At 49.4% G+C, this 25,598-nt stretch overlaps 1 protein-coding gene across 1 annotated transcript in view; it reads left to right on the top strand.

Annotated features, from left to right (window-relative positions):
• Nucleotides 1–25,598, top strand: part of GABBR2 (gamma-aminobutyric acid type B receptor subunit 2) — a 399,248-nt gene that overhangs the window by 288,824 nt on the left and 84,826 nt on the right. Inside the window, exons 9-11 of the mRNA XM_077140179.1 lie at nt 6,870–6,950; nt 14,066–14,216; nt 18,228–18,360. Coding sequence (XP_076996294.1) covers nt 6,870–6,950; nt 14,066–14,216; nt 18,228–18,360 — 365 coding nt within the window. The remainder of the gene's footprint in view (nt 1–6,869; nt 6,951–14,065; nt 14,217–18,227; nt 18,361–25,598) is intronic.

The following is a 25,598-nucleotide window of genomic DNA, read 5'->3' as shown; positions in this document are numbered from 1 at the left end:
CATCCTAGGAGCCCCAAGGATGGCAGCAAGCCAGCCCCAGAATGCTACAGACGTGGGGAGAGAGCATAGCGTGGCCTTGCCGACACCTTTATTTTGTACTTCTAGCCAATAAATTCCTGTTTGTGATGGTTTTGCTCATATATCAACTTGACCAGGGGATAGTGGCCAGTTGTTGGGTCAAGCAAGCATTGGCCTGATTGTTACTGTGAGGGTATTTCATGGATTTAAATCATTAGTCAGTTGATTGCATCTACAGCTGATTGCATTTACAGCCAGCAAATGTGATGGCCTTCAGCAATGAGAGAAGTCTCCTCCAGTCATTTGAAGGCCTTTCCTTTCTCTCACAGTTTCCGTGGTCCTTAGGGCCTGAAACCAGGTGCTCATGTTAGGGAAGGTGGCACACCACTGGACAGAGAGTCATTTGTTGGACAGAAGCCTTTGTTGCCTTTAGGGACCCAGCCCAGGCCTGGCCTGTTCCACCAGGGTGCAGCCCTTCTCTGCAAGGGTTTTCCCTCTGCCACTTCTCTGAGGCTTTCTAGAAAGAGCACGGGCCAGTGGCAGAGGGGCCCTGGGGCAGTGGCCTCTGAGACCCCACATTCTCTGGGGCAGGGACCTTGCCCCAGCTAGATGACGGAGCTCCTTCAGCATGTGTCCACTGTGTTCTAGGCCCTGTGTGAGGTGCCACCAGATGTACTGACTCGTTCTGCCCTGAGAAGTGGGTTCCACCATCCCTCGCTTTGCAGATACAGATACTAAGGCTCAGGAAGGTTAAGCAGCCTTCCCAGAGGCGTACCGCTGTTTCAGTCAGACAAAATGTATTTTTTAGGAACTTTCTGTGTGCCCAGCCTGGCACTGAGCACCAGGGAGGTTGTGGGGTCAGGATTTGAACCTAGATCCCTTCAATACTAAGTCCAGTTGTCTTTATACATCTTCACATCATGCAGCAAATCACTCAACCTTCCTATGTCTCCTGTCCTCATCTGTGAAATGGGAACAATTCCTACTTCCTAGGGTTGTGGGAGTTAAAAGAAGGGACACATACAGCATGCTCAGAATGAGACTGGTGCTCAGGGAGTGCTCAGTGAGGGCTGGCTGTCAGCGTTGCCGTGCAGGTGAATCAGGGAGAACCCAGGAATCAAAAAGTGGTAAGTGTGAGAAAGACTGACAATAACCAGTGCTGGTGAAACCATAGAGAAATTAGGACCCTTGTACATTGCTGAGGGGAACGTAAAGTGCCACATCTGCTTTAGAAAACAGGCTGATAGTTCACAATTCCACTCCCAGGTAAATACCCAAAAGAGATGAAAACTTATGTCCCCTGAGAAACTTGTACACAAATATTCATAGTGGCAGTGTTATTCACAATAGCTAAAAATGGCCATCAATGAATGGATAAGCAAAATATCATGTCTCTACAGAATGGAATATTACTCAGCCATAAAAAAGAAATGAAGGTCTCACACATGCTACACCACAGATGAACCTTGAGGACTTTATGTTAAGTGAACTAGACCAATTACTAAAGACCACATATTGTATGATTCCATTTCTATGGCCCATCCAGAAGAGGCAAAGCTAGAGAGGCAGAAAGCCTGCTGGTGATTCCCAGGGCTGAGAAGAAGGGTGAGGAATGGGGGGTGGCAAATGGGCACAGAATTTCTTTCAGGAGATGGGGATAAAAATGTTCTACAATTAGGATTGTAGTGAGGGCTACACACCCTATGAAGAGGCTGAAAACCACTTAATTGTACACCTTAAGTGGGTGGATTGTATGGCATGTTAATTATATCTCAATGAAACTGTTTAAAAGAAACAAGCAATGAGCGTGGGCAGGCTGGGGCCAGGCCTGCCTGGGTTCAGCACTGATGTTTGGGCTCACCTGGGTGCAGGGAACACAGCTGAGCACGGAGGACCCAGGAGGCACTGCAAGAGTCTTGAGGAAGCTCCAGGCAGAAGGCCCTCTCTTGCTGGAGCCATAGAGGAGGTGGGTCTCCAGTTGGAGGGACCAGATGAGGGGAGGTGAGGGGAATGCAGCCCAAGCAGTCTGAATCCACACAGTGAGGGAGGGCCCTGGCTCAGGCGGCTGGTGGACATGGTTCCACTCCCTCACCAGCCTAGGAAAATAGCAAAAACCTCTGCAGAAGGGAGATGTTATCTGCAAAACAAAATAATGTTTCCTCCCTGCAAGGGATCTGATGAGATGGAAATCACTAAACTTGTAACCCTTCAAGGTCAGAGATTATAAGTTTATGTTTTTAATCTTTATATCTCCAGACCCTGCACAGAATGTGGCACGAAATAGGTGCTCTGAGCATGCTTATTGAATGAATGAATGAATGAATGAAGTGCTTAAACATGGGCTTTATCATAAGCAGCCCTTCTGTGTCCATGATGTCCAAGGCCACCTTGGTTGAGGATGTGAGATTCACCTTAATCTTCCACCACCTACAATGCAGCCCTTTTTTGAAAAAAATATGATAGAATGCACATAACATGAAGTTTATCACTTTAATCATTTTAAAATACATAATTCAATGATATTTAGTCAATTCACAGAGTTTTACAATCATCACCAATCTTTAGTTAGTTCCAGGACACTTTCATCAACTCAAAGGAAATCTGGCACCCATTAAGCATCACCCCCATCCCCCACCACCCCAGCACCATCCCGCAACCACCAAGCTGCTTTTGGTTTCTATGGATTTGCCTGTCCTGGATTATTTCATATAAATGGAATTGTTCAGCATGTGGTTGTTTGTGTCTGGCTGCTTTCACTCAGCATAATATTTTCAGGGTTCATCCATGTTGTCATCTGTATCTGTACTTCATGCCTTTTGTTGGCTGAATAATATTCCATTGTGTGGTTGGACCACGTTTGGTTTATCCAGTCACCTGCTGGTGGACACTTGGGCGGCTTCCACGTTTTAGCTGCTGTGAATAATACCACCACGGATGTTGACGCCAGATCTGTTCAAGTCCCTGTTTTCAATTCTTCAAGGTGTGGCTCTAGGAGTGGAATTGCTGGGTCATGCGGTAACTGCATCTGACTTACTGAAGAACTGCCAGACTCTTCTCTACAGACACTGCCCCACGAAATTCCCAGCAGCCATGCACGCAGATTCCCATTTCTCTGCATCCTCGCCAGAGCTTGTTGTTTCCCTCATTTTGTTTCTGGTTACAGCCATCCTAGTAGGTGTGAGGGGCGTTTGTGCTGGTTTTGATTTGCAGTTGCCTGGTGGCTAATGATTTTCAGCACGTTTTCATGTGCTGCTGTCCATTTGTATTTCTTCTTTGGAGAAATGTCTATTCAGGTCCTTTTTAAGAAAAACACTTTTTATGTGAAATACATATACAAAAAAGAGCAATAATTTTCAAAGTACATTTTAACAATTAATTAGAGAACAGATTTCAAAGTTTGGTATGGATTACCATTCCACATTTTCAGGTTTTTCCTTCTAGCTGCTCCAAAACACTGTAGCTAGAAGAAATATCATTATTGTGATTCAGCAGTCATACTCATTTGTTAAATCCTATTTTCTCTGTTATAACTCATTCTCCTTTAATCCTACTCCCAATCTATAGGAGTCTTTGAGCTATGCCCTTTCTGACTTTTTCATGTTGAAAAGGGGTGTCAAAAGTACAGGCAGGGGGATGGAACTAGTTGATGTTTTGGAGAGGCTGGGCCTTTGGGTTTCAGGATTTATCTGACCCAGGAATCCTCTGGAGGCTATACATGACAGGATTCTCCTTGACAACGGGGACATGACTCTCAGGGTTGAGCCTGGCCCTAGCACCAACAGATTGACAATGGCTCGGACTAAAAAGGGGAAAAGAAATGTAAAATAAGGTATTGGTGGCTGAGAGAGTTCAGATGGAGTCGAGGAGCTATTCTTGAGGCTACTCTTATGCAAGCTTCAGCTAGATATTCCTAATTGGCTAGGTTTTCCAAATCCTAACAAATATCATTTCTGTTAACACTATAGAACACCTAGGGCTCTATATGAAATTCTGCAAAAGTTTCATGCACTAAGTTTACTTTCAGGTCCTTTTTTAAGTGTTGTTTGTATTCTTGCTTTTGGTGCTGCTTTGAGGGAATTTTTTATTATGAAATACATTGGGCTGGGCCTGGCATGCAGTAGGCACTCAATAAAATACTTGATACTGCCGGTAAGAGTGCCCTGAATTAAGAACAGAGGGACCTGCGCTCAGGGCGCGTGTGGCTGAGCCATGCCTGTATCTCTGCGCAGTGCTCCCCTCCATGCACAGGACGGGGCGAATGACTCCCAACTCCACGGTCTGCCATAAACAGTACATGTCGTGCTGTGGGCCTGCAAGGCCTGTCCCCAGGAAAAGATCATGGTGATTATGGTCGTGGTGGGAAACTGAGTATTATTTTGGGGCCATGGGACAGGACAGCAGGCCGAGTGAGTCAGAGGCGCGGCTGCGTGGCTGGGGCTGCCAACAGGCCAGTGCCCCACTCCCGATTCTTTGTTCCCATCACCCTGCATATTTCATGTGCTGCCTCCCTGTGCCAAATGAATAAATCAGGGCCCCCTCCTTTGAGTGGCAGGAACTGAGGGGGGCCTTTGCCAGGCTAAGTCCTCGAAAGGCCAGAGTGGAGAGGTGGGGGGCCGCCAGCCGAGTCTGCTAATGTGACATTTTGTGGCCAGTGGCCTAGGCAAGTAACAGCTGCCTGCACAGCATGATGCTCCCCCCAGATGGTGGGGGGCCCTGGCAGGGAGGAGAAAGTGACTTTTGCAGCCCCTCCTTTCCACTCCACAATCAAAGGACATAGACAGAAGCATGGCCTGCAGGATTCCCTGCATCCTGGGTGTCTCCACGGAACCAGCACAGCTCTGTATTTGTGCAGATAAATTCCCCAAGAACCAGAGCCCTGCAGGCAAGTTCCTCCAAGTGCACACTTAGGGTCCCTGCTGCTGTTGCCTCGGGATCTGAGCTTCAGGGACCCGCCTGCATCACGGAAACTGCTCTGCCTCGGAGCAGGAGAGCACACCTCCCGGCTGGTGGTTCCATTCAGGTGGCCCATGGAGTGGGCAGCTCAGCACAGAGCCAGAGTCTTCCCGGCTCCCTGGCAAGGCAGCCCCAGGGCAGGGCAGAGCACAGACTGAGGAGAAAGTCCTGAGTTCAAATTTCAGTTCTGCTCTTAGTATCACTGGGGCCTAGTGATACCCGGCCTTAGCTCCCATTTCCTTACCTGTAGGGTGGAGCTAAGACCACCTACTGCGCACAACTGCAACTGTTAGAAGTGAATGAAGAAATGTACATTAAATTGCAAGCGCAGGGCCAGGCACAGGGAGGGGCTCAGCAGATGCCCTTGTCCCCACCCCACCCCCAACCTAGTCTGCTCTGCTGGGGCTCCGCCCTCTGCTCCTGTACCCTTGCCCAGTGCTCTGACCACCACCTGCCCCTGAGTCTGCTCCCTCATCTCTGTCTCCTCCTCTGTGAAATGCTCACCGACTCTCCTGTCCCCACATGCCAAATCCACTGACTCCTGCTCAAGGAGCTTATTATCCCAGCCAGAGTGGCAGGCGGCACTGCTGAGCAGCTCCATTTGGAAACTATCTCTGCCCTCAGCTTCCATGGTGCCCACCCACTTCCTTTCTGGTGCTTCTCTACTCCCCAGTCTCCTTGGAGGGTGTCCCCACCCTGCCTGCCCCTCAGAGGTTGGTACACCCCAGGGCTGTGCCTTGGTCTTTTCTTCTTCCCACCTGGCACACATCCCCAGGGGGGGTGCCGCCCCACCCCCTGCCTGCTCACCTCCCAACGGCCCCAGCTCTCTCTTCCCAGCCCAGTTCTCGCCACCTGGGCAAGCCACAGGCACCCCAGGCTCATCTCAGCTGAAATGGAACTGGGCATCCTCCCGTCCAGAGTTCCCCAGCCACCACCCCCACCCAGGAATCCTGGGTGACTTATGTGATCCCCTGTTCTTCATCTTCCCCATCCTTCTGGTCACCTCAATTCTCCAGATTTAACTGGGGGTAGGGGTGGAGGACCTTTACCAAAGCCGACCTCCCTCCCTTCCTCCTGCCTCTGCCCTGGGCCGGTCCTCATCATCTTTATCCTTGACGATGGATAAAACAATCAACTAAACCCACCACCAAAGTAGTGATGGGGATGAAGGAATATTCTAAGGTACCACTTGAGTCTGAGAATGCACCTGTGCAAAGGAGCCTGTGCTCAGGGGCACCCAGTGGAGCCACATGGCTGCTGAAGGATGCTAATTCCACCTTGGGATGCATGGATAGGAGTATAGTGCCAAGAACGAGGGAGGGTATGGTCTCCCCTACTTGCTTCTGACCAGATCGTGTCTAGAGTGTATTTGTTGGTCCTTGGGGCTTTGCCCTATCAGAGAGACAGTGACATGAGGGGATAGGAGGGACCAGGATGAAGCATAAAGCAGAAATGATGTTCTGTAGGAAGTGGCCCCAGGGATTGGGGCTGGTACCAAGGCAATGATCCAGCTTTGCCTTTGAGTCTCTTGGGTTGTGCAGGGACAGAGGGAGCACAGGAGATCTGTGTGGTCCTGGAGGGCAGAGCCAGAAGACCAGGAGACAGAGGTCATCTCACTGGCCAGAAAGAGGTTGATAACAGACAAAGAGAGCCCAGTTCTGGGGGACAGGGGGTGTGCAGCAAAGGATGGATGACCAGTCGATGAGCTGGTGTGAGTTGGCATTGCAGCCTAGCCAAGAGGCGGAAGTTGTGTGACTCTAACTGGAAGTTGCACTGGGAGTGGGGGAAAGCCTGCAAGTCTAGTCAGGGCCTGTGCAGAGAGCAAGAGCTGGGACAGGAGCGCCAGGCATGAACGTGGGACCCTGATCTAACGGGCCACTGTCTCTTCACCCTTGCAGACAGCAGGGAGGTAAAGGTGGGAGAATACAACGCCGTGGCCGACACGCTGGAGATCATCAATGACACCATCAGGTTCCAAGGTAAGGCAGGTGGGCTTCTCGAAGGAGGGGGCCTGCCCAGTCAGTCCCAAGCCTGGATATTGTCTGAGAGTTGGGAGCAAGCTTGGAGTCCTTGGCTTCAAGGGAAAGAGGAAACATGCCCTCCCTTCTGTGCATACCCCCTGACCGGGCACATAGCTCCGTGGCTCACTTGGGTTTCAGCTCTGGGGATGCAGACAGGAATTTGCATGGAGTGCTGGCTCCACCACAGCTCTGTGTTTAAACTATTGGATGGCCTCAGGGAATTCCTTTCAAAGTAACCCAGCTAAATTCGGTTCTGTCTCCTTTGGAAAAGGGCTTAGGTGGGTTTGTGATAAGACCTCTCCACCTGCCTGGAAAGCCATTCCCTCTTTCTTCTGCTAGAGAACTCTTAAACATCTAGAACCAGGTCAAATGCCATCTCCTCTGTGCAGCCTTCCCTGACTGCTCCCCACTCCCACTCACTGAGCTAACTCCCTTCTCTTTGCTTCTGCAGTCTTTTATTAAAAGGAAACTGTCACTTTTCATTGAAATCATGGATGGATGGATGGGTGGGTGGGTGGATGAGTGGATAGATGGGTGGATGGGAGGAAGGAAGGAAGGATGGAAGAAAAGAAGGAAGAATAGGCCCAAGGCTAAGCTTGAAGGCTCTTCCTCAATCTTGTCCCTGCATGTCCCCTGGATCTACGGGATTCAGCTTCCAGAACATCACAAAGCCAGCCTCGAGGCAGCCTCACAGCAGGGGTCTCCCCGCCTCTCCTGAGGGGTCAGACACCAAGCACAGCAGTGCACATTACCTCAGGGAGCCGCAGAAAACCTCTGAGGGTGGGCAGGCAAGCCCTGTTCTCCCTGCTGTGCAGGTGAGGAAAGGTGGTGCCCCAAATTCCCACAACACCTGTTCTAACCAGGGACTCCTGACCCCCAAAGCAGGCCCATCTGCTGCCAGCCTTGAGGGATCAGGGCTGACAGAGAGAGGATTCATGTTTATAGTTAAAGGAAAGAGTAAAAGATAGAGGAAAAGTACAGGACATAGCTGAGAAGAAACACACACACACACACACACACACACAGAGCAGGACAATGGCTAACTCGTGGTCAGGGAGCAGCAGGCTCATAATGGCTTGTGCTCTGGCCCTGCCTCTGGGCCCGCAGGCTCTGTCCTCAGGCCTGGATAACCATGAGGAAGCAGCCATCCAGGCCCCCTCCAGCCGTCCGGCCCCTCTCCTGCCACCACACCCACCTTCTGCTGTCCCTACCCATCTCCTGCCCTCCAGGCCTTCACTCTTGAAAGAGCTGCGTGGCCCCAAGCCTGGCGGCCAGTCTCTGAGCCCAGAGCCAGGTCAGGGCACCTCAGAGGCAGGGCCTGACTCTCCTGCCCACGCCCCTGTCTGGTTCAGCTCTCTGCCTCTCTCACAGGGACCCCTGCCCCAGCCCCTGATGTACTCCCACCACCAGTCTTAACTCTCCTCAATCCCAGATTGCTCTTGCTCTGGCCACAAAACCAGGCTGAAGAGTGCTGCCTCTGCCCAGAGCTCCACATGGCTCCCCACAGCTTATGGCCAGGGGCTTCACACTGGGGCATGGCTCCAAGGCCCCAGGAAGAAGCCCCTCCCCACTGCTCTGGGGTCTCCTGTCTCTCGGTAAACTCCAGCCAAATTGCTTGCAGCCCCTCCCACGTGCCAAGATGCCACCTGCCTTCCTGTTTCTACTGTGCTCTCTGACTAGGACCCCCTTCCTCCCAGCTCCCTCTTCACCCCTTCTTGGTAACCTTTCCCAACTCTAGCAGGCAGAACTGCCCTCTGCCCCCTGCTTGGCACCTCCTGCACCCCATAATATGACACTACATGCTCAGGGCTCCCTGTACCCCATGTTGCGCCACACTGGCCCTGTCACTGGAGGCAGGTTAGCCTAAAGGTCAGCGCACAGACTTTGGAGCTGGGCAGATCTGGGTTCAAATCCTGCCAGCTCCACCACGTACTACTATAAAACCCTGAACTGGAAAAGCCATGCACCTCCTAGAAAATAGTTGTTCCCTCTATAAAATGGGAATAATCTTATCTCCCCCTAAGGCTGTTGGGTAGTTCCAGTGACAGAATCTCTGTGGAGTGTTTAGCCCAGGGTAAGCATTCAGTGAGGCTTCTTACAACTGTTTCTTGAGCATGACCAGTGTGTAAGGTCCTGGAGGGCCAGGAAAGTGTCTTTTTTTTTTTTTTTTAATGGTTAGTTGCTTTGTTGTAAGCAGGGTGAGGAGAACAGCATTCTATACAAAATTAATTGGGAATGAAACAGTTGTTTTAAAACAGGTCATACTAAGCATTTCTTGAAAGAAAACTCCAGTCCAAATGAAACTGTACATGATTATTGTCATCATCTGTCAATTCAGAAAAGAAAAAAGGTTTCACTTTAGTGACTTCGATACAGTTGACACAATTATGATATATAGAGTCTTGCTAATTTATTATTAACTATATTCATCTTATTCATCTTTAGGTTTTAAATAGTAACTGTACTTGCAGTGTAGTTAAATGTTATTTTTAATTATCCATCAAGTAACTGTAGACCCATTCCAAATGCCAGACCAGATATTCCTGTGCTCATCAACATAAAGTATCAGAACCAAGATATTCTAGAACAGTGGTTCCCAAATGTTGGCCTATGAATTGCCTACAAAAGAATCACCTGAAGATATGTTAAAATACAGTTTTCTGGGCCCCATTAAATCATAATTTCTGAGGGCGAAGTCCTGAGGCAGAGTCTTCCTCCCCAAGTGATTCTTGCTGCCAGGGTCCTAGCTTTGTAAGAGCTGAGATTATGCTAAACCTCACGGATACCAACATTAGGAGTGAGGTGACTCCTCACCATGTTTAGTCATACCTACTGATGTTCTTGAAACCTAGAGTTTCATAGGAAAGAACTTGAATCCAGCCTCAATTGTGGTTTATAGACAGCTTGGAGGAAGATGGTGAGGGCACAGAATGTGCCGGTGAAAGCCGTAGTGTGATGAGGGAACACGCTCTAGGGGGCAAAACCACTCTAAGTGAAGTAGGATAGCTTCATACCCTCCCAGCTCTCTCCACCCCAGCTTCCAAAATAGGCGAGAGCTATGTGGCTGGAAAGGCATTTTTTAAATTATAGGTACAAAACAAACCACCACCACCAAAAAACTTCTGTTGCTAGGGGTCCACGCTACTTTTTTTTAAATATTTTTATTGCCAAATCTTCACACACGTGCAGTCCATACATGGTATATAATCAGTGGTTCACAATATCATCACATAGTTTTTTATTCATCACCATGATCATTTTTTAGAAAATTGCATCTCTCTAGAAAAAGAAATAAAAAGAAGAAACATGTGTACTATACTCCTTACCCCTCCCTCTCATTGACCACTACTGTTTCCATCTACTGAATTTATTTTACCCCTTATCCCCCCATTATATATTTATTTTTAATCCATTTTTTTAATTTATCTCCCCATACCCTAGATAAAAGGAGCATCAGACACAAAGTTTTCACAATCACACAGTCACATTGTGAAAGTTTTATCTTTATACAATTGTCTTCAAGAATCAAGGCTACTGCAACATAGCTCAACAGTTTCAGGTACTTCTCTCCAGCCACTCCAATATACCATAAACTAAAAAAGGATATCTGTATAATGTGTAAGAATAACATCCAGGATTGCCTTTTTACTCTATTTAAAATCTCTCAGCCACTGTAACTGCATTTTGTCTCATTTCTCTCTTTCCCCTTTTGGTCAAGAAAGCTTTCTCAATCCCATGATGCCAGGTCCTAGCTCATCCCGGGATTCCTGTCCCACATTGCCAGGGAAATTTACACCCCTGGGAGTCATGTCCCACACAGATGGGAGGTCATTGAGTTCACCTGCTAAGTTGGCTTAGAGAAAGAGGCCACATCTGAACAAAAAAAGAGGTTAGGGGTGACTATTATGTCTAATTTTAAGAAGGCTTAGTCTATCCTTTGCACAAATAAATTACATAGGGGTGAACCCCAAGATCAAGGGCTCAGCCTATTGATTTGGTTGTCCCCACTGCTTGCAAGAATATGAGAAATTCTCCAAATGGGAAAGTTGAATATTTCCTCCTTTCTTCCCAGTACCCCAAGGGAACTTTGCAAATGCTTCTTTATTCACTGCCCAAATTACTCTGAGATGTATCAGGGCATCACACTAACCTAGACAAACCAGCAAACTCTCATGATGAATTCAAGATTCCATGTACTTATGCTATTCAGCTAAACTGACCATATGAATTGAATTAAATAATACACTACCCAAAATATAGATTTTGCACCAAATTAACATCTCTCCCTTTAGTCTCACACAGAAGTTGAAGTTTTAAAATATGGTCAATATCATCATCCTTTACCCTGTATTCTGATCTCCCTTAGTCCTGTCCAGATCAGCTTCCTTCATATCTCTAGTCGATGTGTGAATCCTTTTTCAACTTTTTAAACAGTTGCAGGACAGTGTCTTGCTCATCTTTGACTGGTTGGTGCCCAGTTTCAGGTTGGCAGGTAGAAGGGGATTTGATGATGACGAAGGAAGGAATGGTGATAAATGGACCAACGGCATGGCTGAGAAGCAGGTGGAAAACCGAGGACTGCTGCTGTCCCTAAGGCGGCAGAGCATTACCATTTGGTTGGCTTCTGGCACACCTTAATTCAAATGCACCATGCACCACCAGAAGGCATCATGGGGCAGGGGAAGCAAGAAGGACACGTTCCCAGATTTCTGAAGTTGTTTTTATGGAATGGGCCCCAAACTCCCTAGTGGGTCCAGTCATGCAACCTTCCTTCCAAACCGCAACCCCTTTCTCAATGCCCAGACGTGTTAGTTTCCTGGGCCTGCACAACAATTGTCTCACGTTTCTGGAGGCCAGAAGTACAGAATCGAGGTATAGGTGGCACCGTGCTGCCTGTGAAATCAATAGGGGAGTGCCCTTCCTACCTCGTCTGGCTTCTGGTGTTTGCTGGCGATCCTTGTCATTCCATGACTTACAGTCGCATTGCTCTGTCTCCGCTGTCACATGGCCTTCTTCTGTCTCTCTGTCGCTATATCCAGATTTCCCTCTTCTTAAAAGGACACAAGTCATGTTGAGTCAGCGCCCCCTCTCCTCCAGTTTGGCCTTGTCTTAACTAATCATGTTGTCAAACATTCATGGCACCAGAGGTTAGGACTCGATCCTGTCTTTTTGGGGAGCACAGTTCAAACTGTTACAGCAGGTGAGCAGGAGGGGCCACCCAGCACTGCTCTGTTGTTTGGGAGCCAAATGCACTGGGAACCAGCCTGATACAGCCCAGGGTGGGTACACGTGTGCAGGTGCCAGGGGGTGAGTGCCAGGGGTGGGTGCCAGGGAGCAGGCAAAGAGCGGGAGAAGAAGGTGCAAATGTTGAGCTTTCCCTTCCGGAAGCTGTCCCCCTGTGTCTGTTTTACCCTGGCTTCCCGCCCTTGAATGTTCCCATAAATGTTGCTTTACATGGAATTGCTTAAGGCTTTATGTTAACGATGCTGGCAGGTTTCTGGCTGTTTCAACTTAGCAACACAGCAACTTCCCTAGACATTTTAGAGGGTTCAAACTCTTCCGCCCCCCCCCCCCCCCACTAAATGTTTCTAAACACATTTGAACCAGCTATGAGAGTTTCTTAAACACAGATGTTCGGGAGCGTTCACAATCCCTGCTGCACATCTGCTCACCCCCTGCTTGTCTCCTAGCAACAGAGGCATGACTGAGCTGGCCCCAGCCCAAGGTGCATCCTTGGTGCAGCCCAAGACTGCCCAGACCCTGATGGATCCCCCAACCCCAACCCCAACCCTCACCGCCGGCTGCCAGGCCTGGCCCCTCCCGGCCATCTGGTTGAGTTCACACGTTCCCATGAAGGGAAAAGTCACGAAGTTTCCCCGATTCCACAACAGAAACCCAACCTGCAACATCAGCCCAGAAAGCCGGGATCTGCAAGAGGCGGGAGGCATTGCGTGCACCCCTCACCCCAAACCCGCCTGACCCAGTCAAGGTAAACCAGGACAGTTGTGCCCCCTCCATCCACATGAGATTGCAGTGAGGCCCCCGCACGGCCCAGGCTCCTGGTGCCCTTGACCAGAGCACACGGCCGCCTCTGGAGTCCCACAGAGAGTTCGGATCCCCCAGTTTCAGTCCAGCCGGTCGCTCCCACCTCCCACAGTCAGTCAGACCCTGGAAAATGGAAAACCAGCAAGAACCTTCATAACTTAATGACTGTGCACGAAACAGGGACAAGGCTTCAAGCCTCCTGGAATGTTACACAGAAGCAGAACAAACTGGGGCTGAGGTGCCAAAGTTTCAGAAGATAGGTTTTATTGTCTATGGCTGTAGGGCTCAGCTGAGGAGCCTCTGAAAGTCTGAGCCCCAAACAAAAGGTCAACATCCGTTTTTATAGACAGGATGACATTAAAGACAAGGTAAATGATTGGCTGGTTTAAGTTGAGAAGGGCGCAAAACTGGGTTACAGAATCGGATGAGCCGTTGCGGGAGGGGTCCTTATTCCCAGGAATGTGTCTTATCTTGCGGTTTCACCAGTTCCTGGAGGCTAGGCTTGGGGATTTTCCACTGAGGAGGCACTGAACCAGAAGAAGAAGGGGTGGGGAGAGCCTGCCTGCTGCAAAGCCTGCTTGCTAGAGACCTTGGGGCAGAAGGTCCACAGCCTGCCCACAGATCTGCCTCCACAAACCTGTGGGTGGCGGGGGCACCCTCGTGAGGACGGGACTTTTCATGCATTGGGGGCAGAGGCCTTGAGAGCCACTGCCAAGCTCTTGGCCCCCGAGAGGTGCCCTGTGGTCCCCATTCTTGGCACCCACGCCCTGCACCATCCAGCTGTTGTTACCTTTGGGGCAAGATGGGGAAGGTTTTCCAACAGCATCATTAGGCCCAGTCAAACCCCAGCCTTCTCGTGGCTAATAAATGCATCATGAATCTGTATGGATTCTTCTTAGGGAATGGAATAAGCCCTGCCCAGGGCTCTCTGCAAGCAGGCCGGCCAGCCGCAGCTCATGTGCCCTGCCAGGTGCTCTCGGGAGTGGCTGAGCACTGGCTCCGCTGATGTCCCCCCCCTTCACCTCTAGGATCGGAACCACCCAAGGACAAGACCATCATCCTGGAGCAGCTGCGCAAAATCTCGCTTCCCCTCTACAGCATCCTCTCCGCCCTCACCATCCTCGGCATGATCATGGCCAGCGCGTTTCTCTTCTTCAACATCAAGAATCGGAATCAGAAGTAAGTCATCTCCCCCGGGTGGGGTTGCTATGGGGAAAGTGTAGGGGCCTCTGGAACCACAGAGACAGAACTTAGTGCAGAGATACCTAAAGTGTGCTGCTTACTCGCTGGGGTGTTTTTAGGTCACATGCACACAAACACACACACACATGAGGCGGGGTGGCTGGTTGCACTGTCCTGTAGAGCACTGAGGACAGCATCCAGGAGCAGCGTTCACCCGCACCCCCATGTGTGGGGCAGCCTCCGGAGCTGCAGAGCCCAGGCCATGCCCAGGAGACTGCTCCATGAGTCGGGGGAGGCTGGGTTTGATAGGGTTGGAGAGTGCCACCCCACAGGCCTTCTCAGCACTCCGGATGCCCTGTGTGGTGCACCAGAGGGAAAAACAGAGAAGAAAAAATTCTCCAAACTTCTTTGACAGCCTCCTTGCCCCCAAGTATCTTTGGGGAGCACTCCTGACGGGGCCCAGTAAAGTCAGGAGATGAGTGGGACAGCCCAGGAAGCCCCTCTCTCCCTCCCCTCTTTGACCCTCCTGACAGCTCCCTGCAGGACAGATGAGAGCCCTGGAGCTCAGCAGCGGGGGCTGCTGTCCCCTGCTTTCTGCCCACTTTTCCCTCCCCCAGCAGGTGCCTACACGTCTCCCAAAGAGAGATACTGACTCTCAGAGTTGCTCTGGTCCATGGTGGGTAGGGCCAGCCACTTCCCAGGCAGGGCCCTTCACCTAGCACCGGGAGCTTCTCTGGTTTCCATGGTGACTCCTGAGCCCAGCTCCTGCCTTGTGGGTGAGGCTAAGGGGGCCCTGAGCAGCGCTGCCAGGGACCCCCAGCCTCCTGCCTCCCAGCAGAGGTGCAGCTCTGCTGTGCTGCCAAGAAGCCAGCCGAGGAGCATGCCCAATTCCAGGGGCAAACAGTTTCTCCTCCTGGCCACAGAGGAGGAATTTGTAGACTCTAGTTTATTTTATATATTCACTCCTTCATTCTGGAAGCAATTGCTTAGATCAAACCTGTTTCCTAAGAAAAAACATGAAAAGAGTTTATTTCTCTCGTGCTTGATTTTATTGATTACAAATTAACACATATACAACCACAAAAATTTGAAGCAACTTTTTTCTATAAACTCAAATGACCCTACATATAAGCTTTTGGCACAAGGCCTGGGCACAGAGTCAGCTCTCAGTCCGTTTTAGATCCTGGAATCTTCCTTAAAGCCTCAGAAATTCCCTCTGTAAGAGCAAGTGGCTCCTGTCTTAAGACTAAATGCCCTTAACTACTTACCGACCCACTCCACCTTCACTCCAGTAGCTGGTGTCTTTGTCTCCTAAGGCTGCCATATCATAGTACCCCAAAGTCGATAACTTAAAACAACAGAAATGCATTGTATCATGGTGCTGGAGGCTGAATGTCCAAAGTCAAGGGATCAGTTGGGTCCCGCTCTCTCTGAAGCCTACAGAGCAGAGTCCTTCCTGCCCCTGCATCACTCTAATCTCTGCTCCCACTGCCACGTGGCCTTTGCCCCTGCCTCCACTGTCACATGGACTTCTCCCTGCATCTGTCTGTCTTTTCCTCCAAGGACACCCATCATACTAGATTAGAGCCCACTCCACTCAAGTACAACCTCATCCTAATTTAACTAATTCTATCAACAATGACCCTATTTCCAAATAAGGTCCCACTCTGAGGTCTGAGGGGTCAGGACTTGAACATGTGTTTGGGGGTAAGACACAGTTCAACCCGTAATAGCTGGCATCCAAAAGCATTTTTTTACTGGGGCTTGGCTATTAAAAATCTATACCAAATTAGGAAATAAATGTCCTGGTGCTCCCAATTCCCCCCTCACTTCTCTCTTCTACACATTGCATTTAAACTCCTTTAAAGCTTACCTCCTCCAGGAAACCTGCCCTAACCACTGGCCTTGCCCGTCACCAGCCTCCTAGGATCATAAAAATGACACTGCCTTAGCAGTGCATGGTTTATGAAAGGACTGCCAGGGACCCAGTCTCATCTCAGCCTTCAGTGTGTTGTAGCTGGCATAACCAGGGCTCCCATTTTTCAGGTAAGATGACTGAGCCTCTGCAATGTTAAGTGATATGACTAAGGATGCAGTAGGGTGACAGAGGCTCCCAACCCAAAGCCCCTGGCTTTCTACAGTTTGCACCGTGCTTGTTGTCTTTCTACCACTTTGATGCATTGCATTTTTTTTAATTAGAGATGTTTTAGGGTTACAGAAAAAAACATGCAGAAAATACAAAGTTGATGTTGCCTTTGTTAAAACTAATGAGAGAATATGATTAACTGTAGCCCATAGTTTACATTAGGGTTCACTGTATTGTACAGTCCAATGGCTGGTTGGTTGTTTTATTTTTTCATTTAAATTCTAGTAACATACATACCACCTAAAATTTTCCTTTTTACCATATTCATATATGTAATTCAGTGGGGTTAATTACCTTCACAGAGTTGTCCTACCATTGCCACCATCCGTAACCAAAGCTTTTCATCATCCCAGATAGAAACTCTACCCATTAAGCATTAGCTACCCATAAAATTTTATGTTTAAGTTTATGCTGAACTTAAACATGAAATTCTCTTAGTCAAGTCACTTAACTTTGCAGAGGCTCAGTTTTCTCACCTGCAAAATGGGAGCCCTGGTTGTGCCAGCTATGGCACACTGAAGGCTGAGATGAGACTGGGTCCTTGGCAGTCCTTTCATAAACCATCCACTGCTAAGGCAGTGTCATTTTTATAATCCTAGGAGACTGGTGAGGGGCAAGGCCAGTGGTTAGGGCAGGCTTCCTGGAGAAGGTAGGCCTTAAAGGAGTTCCCTTTCCCTATCTCAGCCCCTGGTAACTTATATTCTAGTCTCTGACTCGATGGATTTGCTTATCTAGGTATTTCTTATCATTGAGTTCATACAATATTTGTCCTTTTGTGTATGGCTTATTTCTGTCTTAAGTGTTAGTCCACATTGTCACATGTACCAGAATTTCAGTCATTTTCACAGCTGAATAATACTCCACCATGTGTATATAACACATTTTGTTTATTCATTCACCTATTGATGGATACTTGGGTTGTTTCCATCTTATGGCAATTGTGAATAACGCTGCTATGAATGTCAGGGTGAAAATATTTGTTCGAGTCCCTGCTTTCAATTCTGTGGGGTATATACCTAGAAGTGAGAATGCCAGATATACAGATGCATTGCATTTTTAAAATGCAAAAGGCTTACTAGAACTGCAGAATGCAGAAGAAAATGTTAAGGCAATAATCAACCATAATTATAACATGCAAAAGAGTACCTGGACTGAGGGGCACCTGAAAACCTGAGACGTTCTGAGCAGGTGGTACTGAGGGAACCTCTGAGGGTAGACTCCAGCCACTGATGTTTTAACCCGACCCTGGCTTACTGGGCAGTTGGGTGCCACAGCAGGATCCCTGAAGGAAGTGAGGAAGAAGCAAGTAGAGTTTGGGAGCATAGCAAATGCCCTGACTGTAACCTGGTAAAAGTGGGGTGGGGATAGGGGCTCTGCTGTTCCTCTCCACCTCCTGGTGCCTGGAGGGGCGCCTGCCCCACACCCATTGGCCCCCATCATGCACAGGGCAGCATGAGCTTGGGCAGCCATGCAGCTGCTCATTCCCCACAATTCCCAAGAAACCCAGAATTCTTACCTGGGCCTCCTGGGCCTGGCTTGCTTATTCCTGGAGAGGATGGTTTGCAGCCTTCTTCTGTATGGTGGAGAGTTGCTGAAATCAAACATTAAATTCTCAGGGTTTGGCCAGTCTTCCCAACCCTGGCCACAAACCTCTGTTGACTTAGAGCTTTTGTGTAAACTACAGACTCACGGTTGAAGAAGCTGATGCTACAAGCTGGCCCTAGAGGGGTGACAGCTGAACTTCCAGAGGCGGCAAGAAAATCAGCATCTAGAAATGCATCTGTCTGGGGTCATTTAGGGAAGGGACCAATGCTTAAGCAAATCCTGAAATTGACCATTCTGTTAACTCTTTCTCTTGCCAGGCTGATAAAGATGTCTAGTCCATACATGAACAATCTCATCATTCTTGGTGGAATGCTCTCCTATGCATCCATATTTCTCTTTGGCCTCGATGGATCCTTTGTCTCAGAAAAGACTTTTGAAACACTTTGCACTGTAAGTGATTCTGCATTTTCTAATGGTGTGTGGTATGAAGTTCTCTGGGTGACTTCAGACATCAGAAACCTAGAAATAAGCCCAGAAGTACAAGAAGAGCTCCTCCAACAGGCAGGAAAACACCCTTTCAGCAATTCTTGCAACTTAACAGAGAAGCGTGGTGCTCTTTTCAGTCCAGGACGGACTTAACATTGCATGTCAAATTAAGATAGTAGATTTTCCGGGCTGCTGCCAGAAGAGAGCCCACTGAGAAATGACCAGATATCATAGAAAAAGGGAGGAAGAAAAATTAGCAACCAGAGACACATAAGCTCTGGGGTTGTGGTCGTTTAATGAAGGAACAAATTTTCCCCTCTGTCTCAGTAACCATCGTAGAATATAACAAGAGGTTTCTATGGGTGGCTTCAAGTCTTATAGAAAAGTCGTAATTATTACTTTCTGTTTAAACAGTGATTCTCAGTCATATTTTTCATTATTCCCCCAAAGATTAGGTATTTTTCCTAATCAACCCCCATGGAATTTTAATATCATGGATATACTATAATTCTGTTCATTTTCAGTGTACATTATCTATAGTTTACACATAAAAGAGTAATATTTTTTCATCTTCCAAGAATCAATTTTTGGCCCTCCCTAGGCTATATGGCCCCTGTTGCGTATGCTTATATTTAAGAAAACCCAAAACAGTGTAATTTATTTACTCTCCTTTAGGAAGATTATTTTGAAAATTAATTAGCATTTTTTAAGTTTTAATGCCTAAAGGAATATACTTTAATTGTTTTGTTTTTTTTTAATAAAGGAGGTTACGCATTAGCAATAAGCAATTGTGTGGAGTTAACTCTCAGTTTAAAGTGTGATTAGCTTATTTTTTAAGATGAGATTACCAGCTGGGATTTATTTCTACTGTGATCACTTGAAACTGGGCCTAGCCATTTGGTCTCTGGGCTGTCCTAACTGCAACAACTCATCTAGTTTCCTGCTGGAAGCTGGGGCTGGAGGGGATGGTCCAGGGGTCAGTGGGAATCGGATGAATCACAAAGCAACTCCTTTGCTTTTTCTTTTATGGTGTTAAGAGTGAAGTAGATTCTTTTCGGCAAAGTGGTCTCTTATAGCCTATATTCGCTGCTCTCGAGTTTCCTTGTTGTCTGCTGCTGGGGGGTGATGGGTTAAAAAGTTGGCAGCAAGAGATGGGCAAGTGGACGACCTGTAAACAGAGCTGCAGGTCACCACCAGGCCTTGGACCTCCCAGACTGCATCTGCTCCCTGAGCTCTGGGACAGCCTGGGAAGGAGGGGGTTCCCGGGAGCTGGCCTCGGAGGCAGTCTGCGCCCCTGGGTGCGCAGGTGATTGGAATGGACTGCTAAGCAGTGTGACCAGCAGGCCGAGATGCCCTCAGGAGTGCTTCCTGGGTCCTAAAAGTTCTGGCCAAGAAGAGCCTGGTCGAGTCCCTACTGACCCAGAGGCAATGGGAGACCAGTGGGGAGCTGAGACCCTGCCTCTCCTGGGGTGGACCTGGAGGGCAGTCACACAGAAGCTATCTACTCTTGTCCACTGGGCTGTCCACTCTTCCTACTCAGAGCTTTTTATGCCAAGCTTGGTGTGCCCCCCCCCCCCCCACACACACACACACACTTTGTTTTGCCCTCCTGGACATCACAGAGGAGAATCCACGAGATGCACGCCTGCCAACAGCTCCTAGGAAGCTGAGATGCTCAGAAATCCTTGTATGTATGACTTAGCAGGATCCGTTTTCTAAAGATGGATGATGACCACAGTCTGTGGAAGAAGTGCTGGTTTGAGGGAAGGTGTGAAGCCTGCATTTCTACATCGTGGTTTGTGCCTCTGTGATGTGTTCTCATTCCATGGATGCCGTGCTTCTCTGTGGCCGGCTTTCCTGGGTGGCACTGGGGCCTGAGGAAAAGGATACTCTTGAGCCTCCCCCCCCCCACCCAGATGAAGTTAAACGAGATGGAAAAAAGGAGATTTCCCTCTTCCCTCTCTGCTTCTACATGCCTGAACCCTCTCCCCAGGTTTGTGCTGCCGGTTGGATTGGCAGCTTTATACGGTGCTTTGACCCCCAGTGGTGTGCTGTGAAGTAGAGCCCTGAGAGGTGGGTACCTGCCTCAGTCTCCCAGCCTCAGCCCTGGGCCCTCCCAGGAACCTCTCCGCCCTTTTCCCTGGGTCCATTGCTATCTGCCTCCTGGGAATAGATCAAACTGGCCCAAGTCTGAGACTTCTGGGGGTTAAGGAGGTGAATGCAAGAGATGCACGGTCCCACCTGCCTGGTATCGGGGTGTCTAAGATCAGCTCCGAAGAAACTGCTTCGAAGCTGCTCCAAAGTCCTTGTGGGTGCATGCGGCTTAGCGGGAACTGTTCCCAAAAGAGGAACTGGGAGGTAACTGCAGCATGTGGAAGGCTTGCCAGTTTTAGGGAAAGTGAAGCCCACTAAGTGACCCCCATTTCTACATCTGCAATGTGCAGAGAGCCTCGAGGCAGCCCTTCAGACTGCCCACCTCTTGGAAGTTCTCTTCTGCCCAGAAGGAAGTTTCTGGCATCCTGACTTGTTCACTAACCGGAAGCTGTTAAAGTACAGGTGCTTTCTCAAGTTTGACCTGAATTCTACAAACGCCAGCTAGGAAGCACAGAAAGGGACGTCCCCCACACTGGGCTTTTCCTTTTAATGAAGCCTGACATTCTATTCTGGGAGTCACGCTCATTTGTGCAAGGGGAAGGTTGTCCTGGGAAGCCTGGGAAGGTGCTATGAATAAATCATGAAGCGCTCTACGAATCTGCATTAGCTCAGAACACGAGGGCTCGGGAAGATGTTAGGGCCTGTTTCCCCCCACCCCTGAGATTTCATTTATTTGCAGTCAGGGCTGCTTCAGAGGCTTTGCAAAGAGGAGCCCGCAGTCACCACCGTGGGGAAAAGGCATTCATTAATTCCTGTGGATTGGACTGGGTCAGTGCTGATTTGTGTGGGTTAGGATGAGGGTCATTTATTTAATAATTCCCAGTATCGCCAGGGAGGGAAACTGGGGGCTCCAGAATGAGAATCTAAATACCAGTCCCCAGTGGGCACAATTTGAGTTCTGTTCCACCTGCTATTTGACATGCACATAGTCTTTCACTCACATTCACATACACACATACACTCACTCATATACATTCACTCACATACACACTCACACTCATGTATACTCATACACACAAACTCACATATACTAACAGACATACACCTATACTCACACACTCAATACAGACACACGTACATCCACACACATTAACTTACTCTTACACTCACAGTTTCACATACTTGTATTCATATGCACACATACACATTCAGACACTCGTATGCACACACAGTTCCACTCCATTCCCATCCCCATTCACCTGACCCCTTCCAGAATCTTCCAGTCTGTCAGTGCTGGTTTCAGCAAGTCTTGCAAATAGTCCGGCTACACCGTGCTGTTTCCCTGGATGCTGTGTGGGTAGTGGAGTCACCATAGCAACATGGCCCCTGTGGGCACAGAACTGCCTGGGAGGACAGTGCTGGGGGCCAGCCAGAGCCCCCGGGTCAGGGTGGTATTGAGTCCACTCTCTCCTCCCTATGCTGGGTATCCCAGCCCCTGCCAGCCAGGAGGAAGCAGGGCAGCGGGTGGGGAGGAGAAAAGATGGGAGGGTGAGTGGCCCAATCAACCGGGGGTGGCAGAGCAGGGGAGAAGTGGGGAGGGGGGCATCATCTGTCTCTGTCCCAGCCTCCTGAGCCCTCAGGGCTCCGCTCCCCAGGGGAGCACTTATGTCATTAACTCCCAAGGGCCAGGCCTGTGCCTCAGCGGAATTCCATGCTCTCGGGGGTGACTTACCAGTGACCAGCCAACTGTCTGCCAGGTATAGCCTTTCCTTCAAATCCCACAACCTGGCAAAAGCAAAGTTCACTGTACCCATCTTACAGGAGAGAAAACCAAGACCCTGCAAGAATGCCTTATACTTTGGTGGATGGCGGGCAAAGGTTGGATGGCAAAGATGCCTAAGAGGTTTTGCCCATTTTTTTTCTATTGTTTTTTTCATCTTTTTTTAAGAAATATCTTGATACATTGCTAGCTGGACAGTGCCGGGAGAAGCAGATCAAAAACAACTGAATTCTCAACCAACATTTTTGCCCATTCAGATCTTTCTTACTAAGAGACAAAATGCATACCACAAAATGCACCCTTTTAAAATGTCCAGTTCAGTGGCTTTTGTTATACTTATGCATTCATCTTTGATGCGTCCCCAAAGCCAACAGAGTGCCAGACACATAAAAAGGCCTCTGTGTTCCAGTCCCAACCGTGTTACTTCCTGTGTGACTTTATGTTACTTAACATCTCTGAGCCTTAGCCTACTCCTCTGTAAAACAAGGGATAATAGAATTGTGAGGATTCAAGGAGATAATGGATTAGTGTCCACATAGTAAGATTCAGCAGATGTTACCCATTATCATTGAATGAATGAATGAATAGCTGATTGTGTTCACCTTTGGACTGCTGAGAGAGCTGTTGATAAACCAGAGTGGACTCGGGATGAACAGACTGAGAAAACTGGGGTTGGAGCTGGCCAGTTTGGTAGAGATGTGTCTGGCGACATCTGGCTCACATGGGCACATTCTGCTCAAACTGGGTTAGTGACAGACCAGGGGCTCTGCCTTTGCCCCAGCCCAGCAGGTGTACAGCTTTGCTGCCTATAGTGCTGGAAGGGGCCTCAGGCAGGCTGTGAGGGAGAGAAGAGTAAAGCGGTGCGCATCCCTGAGGATGCTACGGACAAGTCCCCAGACGTTAGAATCTGGGGCAAAGGCTAGGACAAGCCAGCTCAGCTCCAGTGTGAGTTCAAAAGTGCTCAGCCTTAAGTCTCCCAGCTGCCTCCACTAGCTGACAGTCCCAACTCCTTTATTTTTTAAAATTTGTATTAAAATAAAAATATATCCAAGTGCACGTAGTGTACAGCTCAGTGCATTTTCACAAACTGAACTGTAAATTGTAAATACAGCAGATCAAGAAACAGAAAAATGGCCAGCATCCCTGTTTTGATTTGCTAATGCCAGAATGCAACATACAGGAAATGGATTGGCATTTGAAAAGTGTGTAATCCAAAATCCGCAGGGGAGGCATGCAGGCTGGAAACCCAGATAGGAACCGGGCCTGCAGTCTGCAGCAGGATCTCTTCTTCCTCTGGGCCCCTCTGTCCTTTGTTCCTGAGGCCACTGCAGGCTCACCTTCTTTACTTAAAATCAATGGATTGTAGCTGTCAGCCTGCCTATAACATGCCTCCATGATAACATCTAGGCCAGGGTTTGACAACTGGGAACCATAGCCCAGGAAATGCACCAGCACCCTTGGAGATTTCTTTTGAGGCAGTTGAGAATCTGAAGCAGTGGTGTGGGTCCAGAGAGCTGTTGTTTCTGCATGTGGCCACATGGCCAGCCAGGGTCACGTGCTTTGTGATTTCAGAAGGCAGCCTGGGAGGTGGGCCAAGAGATGCCCACAGGGTTTAGTGGGCTTTCCAGGGCAGGTCCAGACCAGCTGAAGGAGGTGGTCACCGGGGCTGGTGCTGACAGGGTCTGCTTCGGCCACCTAGAATCCTTGGAATCCTCCTCAAGACAGCCATGCCCCCTACCCCATCTCCTCTGTACCTGGCCATCCAGAGCTGGTTTTTTTTGTCTGAAACACACTTTTTTTTCCTGTCTGGCAAACTCGTGATAATCCTTAGAGACCCAGATCAGTTACCACCTCCTCCATGAAGCCCTCTCTGACTCCCACAGCATGATTATTCCCCTGGCTCTGTGTGAACAGCCTTCCTGGAGCCCCTGGCTTTCAGCGAATGGGATGGAAGAGGCCACTGGGGGTCCCCAGACTCCCCACCAAATGGCCAAATATGGCTCTCCTTTCCCACCCACCCTGACAGGGCCTTGGTCCTCCTCATGCCCTCCTTCTCATGATTCATTCTATAGCAGGTCCCGTTCTTGGGGTAGCACCTTTCAGGCACCCACGCTGGGCCAGACCCTGCCTGGGCCACCCAGATCATCACCCGCGGGGAGCTGGCCATGTAGATGGATAGAGACCAGCCTAGGGCAGACAGGGAGGGCCCCAAGCAGAGGGTCAAACCAAAGTGAGCCCCAGTGATTTCTGGAAGTCCCCCAAAGAGGCCTTTTGCTTGTTGACAGGTTTCATAGCAGCTGTGGTCACAGGGTCACATCCTGTCCTTCCTCCCTGGCCCCAGCACCCATGCGTCTTGCCTTCTGTTACTGAGCTGGTGGTATCAGCCCCCTATTCCACTGCTGCCATGGCCCAACTCCAGGATGCCACCCCCACACCAAGGGTGCTGCTCGGCCTGCAGGCCCCTGGGAGGGATGTGGGGTAAAAGGCCTCTCCCCTAGCTCTACTGTGCTGTCAGCCAAGCCAAGGCCCCTGAGTGCAGCTGTGCCCTTTGTACACTGCACAAGCAAATCGGCATCAGGGGCGAGGGGCAGCTGAACTCCAGCCTCTGATTTGCTCTTCATGTCAAGCTCTTTGGCACGCCAGCTGCAACAGCCAACCATAAGGAGTGGGGCCTGCAAAAAGGGCCCAGAGGGGTTGCCTTTCTCCAGTTTGTACCTCTCCTCCTAAGATGTCCCATTGCCCTGACCTGGGTCCCAGAGCACTCCTGCTGGTGCCCAGTGTCTCCTGTGGCACCCTGAATTGTTCCCCCAGAGAGGCTTTGCCTTACCCTAAACTCTAGGCAGGAGTTTTCCATGTGGATTTTTATTGAAAAGACATTGAGCAAGACTGGACTTTCTGGAGCTGTTGCAAGCAGCTGCTGTTTAGAGTATTTGCTCCAGGACACATCCCAGGTCTCTCCCCACCCCCACCTCCCAGGAATATGAGGCAGGCCCTGGAGACCCCCGGCTAAAGCCAGGCCTTCCTTCACCACCCCCACCTCGTGCATCCCTGTGGTCTGAGGCCTGCTTTCCCGCACTCTGGCTTTCCCTTCCCTATCTCCTCACTATCGATTGCCTGGCGTGAGCATCAGAGTGAAGCGAAAGGCCCTTTTTCTAACCTTCTGCCCAGCAGAATGCAACTCTCTCCCCCACGTCCAGCCGGCCGCCACCTGACGTCCCAACCTGGGGCCCACCTGTGTCTGCAGTGACAAGGAGGTCCCCAAGCACAGCTGCCCCCTCATCTTCCAGAACAGGCCTGCAAGCCGAGGCTGGAGGGCCACTCTCCCACC

This window comes from Tamandua tetradactyla, chromosome 2 (genome assembly GCF_023851605.1).
Source record: "Tamandua tetradactyla isolate mTamTet1 chromosome 2, mTamTet1.pri, whole genome shotgun sequence".
NCBI lineage: Eukaryota > Metazoa > Chordata > Mammalia > Pilosa > Myrmecophagidae > Tamandua > Tamandua tetradactyla.
Note: the sequence above shows the minus strand (reverse complement) of the source record. Positions and strands in the feature narration are given on the sequence as shown.